The 8924-nt window shown below is 43.1% G+C and overlaps 1 protein-coding gene across 1 annotated transcript in view; it reads right to left on the reverse strand.

Annotated features, from left to right (window-relative positions):
• The window catches only part of LOC143300421 (purine nucleoside phosphorylase-like), a 28167-nt gene extending 19590 nt beyond the window's left edge, over positions 1-8577 (reverse strand). Inside the window, exons 1-2 of the mRNA XM_076614066.1 lie at positions 8253-8577; positions 1819-1991 (exon numbers count right to left, since the gene is read on the reverse strand). Coding sequence (XP_076470181.1) covers positions 1819-1991; positions 8253-8269 — 190 coding nt within the window. The 5' untranslated portion in view covers positions 8270-8577. The remainder of the gene's footprint in view (positions 1-1818; positions 1992-8252) is intronic.
• Positions 8578-8924: the final 347 nt, after the last annotated feature.

Below are 8924 nucleotides of genomic sequence, written 5' to 3' on the forward strand. Positions count from 1 at the left end.
AAGTTCTTCTTGTTCTTCTTTATAGCTCTGAATTCTTCTTGTTCTTCTTTATAGCTCTAAGTTCTTCTTGTTCTTCTTTAGCTCTGAGTTCTTCTTGTTCTTCTTTATAGCTCTAAGTTCGTCTTGCTCTTCGTTATAGCTCTGAGTTCTTCTTGTTCTCCGTTCCAGCTCTCACTTCGTCTTGTTCTTCGTAAAAGCTCTGAGTTCTTCTTGTTCTTCATTATAGCTCTGAGAACCTGTTCTTCGTTACAGCTCTGAGCTCTGCGAATGGCTCCGAGATATGTCTTCTTTATTATCATTTCTTTTTTATTCTCCAATTGCAAAGCACGGCTGAGTTGCACGAGCGATCATAGCACAGCGCTAAGTTTGCTTTGCGTTAAGAATGTTTCTAAGTCTATGGTAGCGTACTAATTAAGACGCGCCAAGGACATACATTTTCTTTTCACTTGTTTGCTGTTTTGTTATTCGAAGTAAATGAGACTGCGATGTTTTTGTTTGAGTCAGCAAAGATTATGTTGTGAACGTTTTGTAATATAGCATGATTACAATACACGCAAAGACAAAATAGCATCAACAAGCTTAAAGTTTCAGTTTTTACTTGGCGGTTGATCAACCATATTATCATCTATATAAAATAACTTATTCGTGGACAGGAAATGAAGAAATAAAACAAATAAAGTTCTTAAACGGCGCCAATGTCTTTGGTGCAAATGCATACGGTGACGAAAATAGTTCAGCCTTGTCTTTCTATATAACGCTGTCGCACATACACTTATGGAATCCAGGAAAAACAATACTTGAATGAAAGAACAGGATTTACTACCGCTAGGCAGCTTAAAGCAGTGGAAATAAAAATGTGAAAGAAAAAACAACAGTCATCATCAAAATACATTAATTAACTCTGTGTGTGTGTGTGTGTGTGTGTGTGTGTGTTTTCATGTGCAAATTTGTCAGCATGCTTGACAGTCATATAAGACGTCTGGCAAGATGTTCGGCAGAATCCTCAGTGACCTCCATACGCATTGAGACGAGGGCGGTCACACGCTTGGTGGCCATCTGGCCATCTCACCCCCCTGCTGTATGGGGTGGGGAGTGTTACTGGCCCTGGCCCCCGTCAGATCTGGCAGGCTGACCAGCCTGTGGGCACGCACGGACATACTCTGTCCGGCACTCCCTGCCGACAGCTGTTAGGCTGTGCAACTGCCGTTCCTGGGGATTTAGTCGACTAATGCTGCCCTGGTTTGGAAGGACTGATGGTCTATTGTTCATAGATTGACCACAGGGCTGGATCTGTATATGGGTGGGAGTGCGCTTGTGCATGAGTGGGCGAGTGTCTGCGCGTGTGAACTATGAACGTTGCGAGGGCAGTCTGACTGTTAAGCATTGTGATGGCGATTTCCGTGTGAAACAATATTTCATTATACTGTATGCATTTTGCGGGGTTTTTTTCCGCTGTTAGCTGTTCTTGTTTTAATTTTTTTTTCTTTTTTTTTCCACGTGTATCTATTTTCATTGAGTTTGTTTACTGATCCATTCCTGTTATTTGTTTATTCAGTAATGCTTGTGTACTGATATATATTATTCTTTTACCCAAGTATGTATGTGCATGATTATGTGTTTGTGTGTATAAGTGAATATATGGATGTGTGTGCGTATGTGTGTGTGTGTGTGTGTGCGCGCGCGCGCGCGCGTGTGTGTGTGTGAGAGAGAGAGAGAGAGTGTGTGTGTGTGTGTGTGGAGGGGGGGAGGTGAGGGGTGGGTGGGGTAGGGTGTATATACACATATCTAATCATTCACATATTTATTTCACCAACCAACCTGAGCTGACTGGGAAGGCCGGGATGTCGGAGTAGGGAATGACAGTTTTCTCTGTGACCTGGTCAGCCAGGGACCCCAGCCCCGACCCACAGATGATGCCGATCTGGGGACGGCACGTGGTCTTGGACAGGAGACCCTCGGCTATCTGCCGGATCTCGTCGTACGTGCATTCCCTGGGGGCGGATTCAGATCCAGATAATTGATTCATTAAGGCCACAGCCCCATGTTAACAAGGGGGCGGTAACAACAGTAACTGTTGTCACCAGAGCTGTATCAGTTAGTTTTGACATAACTATATCTCTTAATTAAATTCATGTGCAGTTGTCATAGTTGGACAGTGTGTCTATTTTCCTTTCAGAAAAGTATTGGTTAAATAAATATCCTTTCTTCAGTACGTTTCACCCTAGATTTCTTTTATTACCATCCATGACCAAAACATACTATTGGCACACAGTTGTCAATGAGCATAAACTAGACTTGGCACTGAAAAGGTAAAAAGAAAAGCATTATATAAATGTATTGCCAAATTATGTAGACATCCGTAGATGCTATCAGCAAATCAAATCGAAACAAACATGGATAATATAGTATTTATTTGGGATAAACTTTTCACGAGGATCACAAAAAACGGGAGATTTCACAACAAATCGAACGTTTAATCGATTCTTTGCATAGTGGACATAACAGATCAGAACTGTACACATTTTCCTAACGGTATCTGTGGATGTTTAATTTTCTCTGGGGGAAGACACGGTGGATAAGAGTGATGAGACCTTTGGGGGTGTTTTGTGGTGCACGAAATGTTAGCTGTTGATGGCGGGTGTGGTAAACTTTCTACAGGGATGGTTGCGTGCGTGCGTGCGTGCGTGTGTGTGTGTGTGTGTGTGTGTAATATGATGAATACTGATAACTTCAAACTGGTATCAATATCACTTACTGTCATACCGAGAAACATGACAGAATGTGTATATTCAGCGAATAAATGTTCGACCTCTTGCACAGGCAGTGTTAGGTCTTCCACCCCACCCACTCATCCCCGCGATTACACGGGTATCAGATCTACGTGTTTTGAAAAAGCTATAGCATGCGAAAAGTATGTCTAAACACGGGGTAGAGAAGCAGGGCTTTTTTCAGCGTGTTCACACAATCACGTTCTCCACGTCCCCTCACCTCCTTCCTTCTCCTCCCCTATTGTGCGTTCCCTTCCTGTCTCTCCCTGCCCCATCACATTGCCACCCACAACATCACCCCCTCCACCACCCCCTCCGCCTCCAACACACACACCGCCCCCTTCCTTCGTAAACATTACTTTACAATGGGCCATGTGTTTACTTTGAGACTGCAAACGCTTTCATACATAACTGGCAAGTCTATTCCATTGTTAACAGCCAGCATTGATTTAGAACATCAGACTTGTTCCCTCTCCCTCTGTCTGCGTGTGAGGGGATCTAACTAAAGCTTTGACCTCGATTACTACGGCGTCATTTCTGAACTGACTGCACTTTGGTAATGAAATCTAAATTGAGACCAGGAGCCGTTACCGTCAATTAATTTACAAGAACAATGACTTTTTGCTCCTTTTTAAGAAGGCGGATTCAATTCCGAGGAGGAGTCAAAGAGTGCGGACTAATCCATATACGCCCCTGACTCAACAGAACTTGTCTCATCTGTCTTTCGCAATCTTATACAAGTCTCAGTTTGTTTCAGTTTCAAGGCGTCAATGCGTGACATCAGATCTGCTAAAAACAAAACTCAAATAAAAGATGAGATGCCTGACCTAGCTTTGACCCGTCGCGCTGGTGAAGCAACAACTGCAGCAAAAATGGAAACATTAAATCAAAATGAAATGAAACAACGAAACTAATAAGGAAATAAAGTTGAAAAGAAAAAAAGAAATAGAAAAAAATATATAGAAAACAGATAATTTTCTTGGGACTCCTGATCAGAAAGACAAGGAACGAAGGATGACGATGTGTACACTTGAACAACGGTACAACCCTTTATCGGTGCTTGACGAAACTAACCGCAAGATAAAAGGGAATAATCATTGGATATGGGATCATTTTTTTCTGAAAAAGTTGGACACTGCTGTTTTTTTAACTCTTCATTCTGTGTGTGTGTGTGTGTGTGTGTGTGTGTGCGTGTGTTGTCCGTATGTCCGCGCTCTTTTTTTCACTTCGGTCATCTCTTTCCTCTGTATACAGTGTGGGTGTTTAATTTACCAACCTAAATAACCTCTTTATTTTACGTCTTTCTAACTTGCATTTGAATGTATGCTTATTTTGTTTATAATTACCTGCTAATGTACTACAATATGCAGTAACTTATTGTCTGTGTGTGTGTGTGTGTGTGCGTGCGTGCACGTTATTGTTATTGTTATATCATTATTATTAACCCTATTATTATTACTATTATTATGTTATAGTGTGCCAGCAGTGTCCCCCCTCCCCACCACCTGCACTCTGTCCCCTTCCCTCCCCATCCCTTCCCCCCCCCCTCCCTTCTTATCTCCCTTCCCGCTCGTCCAAAGCCCAGGCTTTGAGGTTGCGCCGCCACCCGCGCCACCCTCCCTCCTCACCCCTACTCCCTAGTCGGCCCTCTTTGGTCATCGACGCAGCGTCACCCGCCCCAGCTATAGGAACACGTGCAGTTACGTGATGTCTGCCGCGATCCCCGTGCTGAGCAGGATATCCCGTGTTGCGGCCCCGTCTTTCAAGTCATTCCCCACCTCCCCTCCACGAACGCAACTGACGTAGATGGCAGGACTTCGGAACGAAAGCCAGGGAGAATTTATACTAATACAAACTTTGATCAAGCCGGCTAACAGGCCGAGAGCTGTATTGTCCTGTCTCCCCAATCTCTTTGTGACGTAAACGGGTAAACTTGTCATCATAGAATGTGTATAGACAAGTGGGTTGAATTGTAGCGAATCAGATCAATCTGTTGAATTGGACGAATTGGGATTAAGCAGTGAATCTGTCAGTCATTCACAAAGCGTCACTAGGACAGGCAAAGATTGGTTATTTTAGTCCAACTAGTTGGGGGAGTGAGTGCTATAGTTTACATTAGTATACACAGTATGTTGTGGGAAGGGATAAAACCAGTCAGCACAGCCAGTTCTCAGTAACAACCCCCTACCATCAAACACACACAACCCCAACCACACAAACGAACAACTCCTACCACCAAACGCACACAACCCCACCCGCCAAAACAAAAACAACCCCCTCACCATCAAACACATACAACCCCAGAGACACACACATACAACCCCCTCACCACCAAATACATACAACCCCAACCACACAAACAAATACCTGCATTAAATCAACTCCAACCGAACAAACTTGACCATAAGGGTGTAGACGCCAATAGGTCGTTAAACTCCAATAGTAGGCCAGTTCTCAGCTGTCTCCCAGAAGAACTGACTGACACAGGGTGACTGACTGATCAGTGATGTGAGGAACAGGGAAATCCCTGTTAGGCTGTGAGTACATGACTTGTAATGGTTTTATGTTATGTTGATAACTTAGTTATGTTGGGAAACTATGATTGTGTCAGTGAACAGCCAGTTTAAGTTGATCTTGTGGCTTGTGGAAAGAAAAGGGGTTAATGTGTGAGAGTTACCCACTGAGAGAAGTACTGGCCTAAATCTTTTGAGTCCCCCCCCCCCCCCCCCCCTCCCTTCTATTTGGTTACAGATATCTTGTTCTGTATTTTTGATGTATTACTTACTTGTTTTGTATAGTAGGTGGTGTTGGTTCAGTGTAAACTGAACAGATCTATAGGATAACACATTGTCAGTGTGTGCTGAGGGTTTTTTATGTGTGTGTGTGTGTGTGTGTGTGCACATTGGGGTAACAGCAAGTGTTGTGGAACACATGTTTGAGTTGTTGGTAGTTGTGGTAACATGTGTAGGAGTTGTGCTTTGTGTTAGTGGTTTACTTTGTTCAGACAAAATGGGAAAGCATATTTTAATGTGATTAATGAGTTGGTAAACTATGAGAGCATTGAGGGTCAGTGCTATGTTGTTGTACATTGCTGTTTACCAGAGATATGTTGGAAGTAATGATTTCCATACATGTACTTGTGTCAGTTGGACACTTTGTGAAGGCAAAGAGATTTTGTTTGGAAATGGTAACACACAGTTTAATTGAATGATGGGTAACATGAGTTGGAACACAGGGTTGTATTGGTCAGTGATATGTTTTGTACTCGGTATGGTAACTGGTATGTCACTGCTGGTGGCAGGTAAGCTTGATGAAGCTTGTATTTCCTCACATAGATCTATGTGTGAGAGTAGTGCATACTGGTGGGCATGTGATGAAAGGTGCTGAAAGGGTGAAGGCCTTTCATGTCAGTGATGTCCAGATATTTGAGATTTTATCTGTCCTGGGTTTTGGTTGTGTGTTTGTGTTCCAGGTGTGCTGCTTTAGGTGTAGGGTGAACTTTTACTATGTGCTGCTTATAGGTGCTGCTTTAGGTGTAGGGTGAACTTTTACTATGTGCTGCTTATAGGTGCTGCTTTAGGTGTAGGGTGAACTTTTTACTGCATGCTGTATTGTAAAGTAAACACTCTATAAAAACCACTCCATGTGGCCCTGCTATTGATGTGAGGAGAGAGTGAGTGAGTGCATGATCAGTTGATCCTATATCCCCCTGTCTGTTCCCCTCTCTCTTCTATCCGAATAGAACCAACAACACTCTCACAAAACAACAACACTTTTTACAATTATAATCATTGTTATCATCGTCATCATCATCGTCATCATCGCTGGTGTTGTTGCGACAGATAAGAAGACTAGGCAATGCCTAAATTTTTTTTAGTAATACTAATCAGTTGTTTTTTGGGTGTTTTTATTTTTTTATTTTTTGTCTCTCCCTCTCTCTTTCTTTTTCAAACACAAATGATGTGTCACACACACACACACAGAGTGCGGAGGTGGGTGAGTGGGAGTGAAAACAAAACGGCAGCTGTTGACACCAGTGTGTCTTGGAGTGACGACTTGCATGCACTCGGTTTTACAATGACACATCGAGATCTCATGCAGTCGTTCTGTCCTTTATTTTTAGATCTAATTCTGCGATACTTTGGAAAGCGACACGATCACAACAGCAAACCGAACCATCGGTTCATGATGATTAATTTTTCTTTCTTGTTTTTTGTTTTTGTTTTTGTTTTTTAAACGTGAGTAGGCGTTTACACGGTATTTTACCCGATGCAGTTCTTAACTCCTTTTCTTTTCAATCGCCAATGACGTGGAACAAGCTCCCTGATAACCTCCGTCATTCCGATTCCCTCGCATCTTTTAAATCTCGTCTTAAAACTCACCTTTTCCCTCAGCAATAAGTTCAATTGTGGCAGGTCCACTTCCTTTGCGTTAGCTGTGCTTGACTATGTGTGTATACATCTGTATGTGTACATAACTACATGCATAATATATGAATGTGTATTGTGTGCGCGTGTGTTTATGTAAGTTTGTGCCTGCCTATGTGTGCGTATGTGTTAGGGTAGCTGTTAGATACACATGTATGTTAAAATGTATGTATGCAGCGTGTGTGTGTGTGTGTGTGTGTGTGTGTGTGTGTGTGTGTGTGTGTGTGTAGTCACATTTTGGTGTGTGTATGTAACATAGATGTGATGTATTATGTTAACAAAAGCGTTTTTGTAAAGCACCTAGAGCAGATTTCTGGATAGTGTGCAATATAAGTATTCATTATTATTATTAACTCGCTCGTGAAGTATGTAAGTATGAGCAGATATTGAGATAATGACATACAACGTAATCGGATTAACCGACATACATGATCGAGGGTTCTCTTGAGAATGGGCTCTCTTGTGTATTGAAAACAAATATGTAAATATCGGTCACTGGACACACCATAATACCTGACCACTAATCTTCATGGTTCAATACAGCCTTCGATCTTTTTAAGCGCGCACACACACACGCGCGCGCGCGCACATACACACACACACAACACACACACACACACACACACACACACGTCATTATCTCAGTATCTGCTCATACTTACATACTTCACGAGCGAGTGCACGTGGCACACACACACACACACACACACACACACACACACACACTTCAAGTGGAAAGACGTTAAACTGAAGACAAAAACACAAGGACAATGTGACAATGATGAACATCATCAAGTCGTTCATGGAGACACTGAGAGACACTGTCAGTGAAATACATGCCATCACATCACTACGCTCCGTTTACCTCCATCGATTGCTCCATGGACTCAAAAATGTCTTCCACAAAATGAACTCTTGACAACAACCTCAATGAAGAGCAGAACCAAAATGCTGACAAAGGTTCTTCCGAAGGATCGAAAGATTATACTCCAACCCATGGTTAAAAATCGGCTCCCTACCCCACCTCTCTAAGCAATAATGAATGAAATACACTTACTTCTGCTGGCTGGCCATTTTCCTTCCCACATCGATCTGCCTGCAGACGACAGGCGGTTTTCAGAACACGCGCACGCACAGTCACGTGCCGTGGCTGCTGCTGTGATCACTGCGTATCCACACTGCCGGGCCACTGGGGGGAAATGTATTCGTTGTCACGGCGCCCGTGTTCTTCAACTTGAGGCTCGATTTTACGCAGGAACGTTCGGTTTCACTGATTTTCCGGTCGATAGTGGTGTCATGCAATGCCTGTACGGAGAGGCCATGTTGGAGTACGTGATTAAGCCCGATTATCGCCGGGCTTATATCGCCCACGGTGACAAAAGGCGAAATGTTGGGATTATGTCATAAAAAAACAACCAAAACAAAACAAAAAACAACAACACCTACTATGCCGGCGACAATAATTTTGTGCCGACAACAAAATGTACTGCAACAGTGTGTGTGTGTGTGTGCGTGTGCGTGTGTGTGTGTGTGTGTGTGTGTGTGTGTGTGTGTGTGTGTGTGTGTGTGTGTGTGTGTTTCTCTGTGTGTGTGTGTGTGAGTTGTGGGAGCTGCATAATGTGTGTGTGTGAGAGTGTGTATTTTTCTCTCTGTGCGTATGTGTGTTGTGGGATCTGCATAATGTGTGTGTGTGTGTGTGTGTGTGTGAGTATGTGTGTGTGAGAGTCCC

Source organism: Babylonia areolata, chromosome 26 (assembly GCF_041734735.1).
Source record: "Babylonia areolata isolate BAREFJ2019XMU chromosome 26, ASM4173473v1, whole genome shotgun sequence".
Taxonomy (NCBI): domain Eukaryota; kingdom Metazoa; phylum Mollusca; class Gastropoda; order Neogastropoda; family Buccinidae; genus Babylonia; species Babylonia areolata.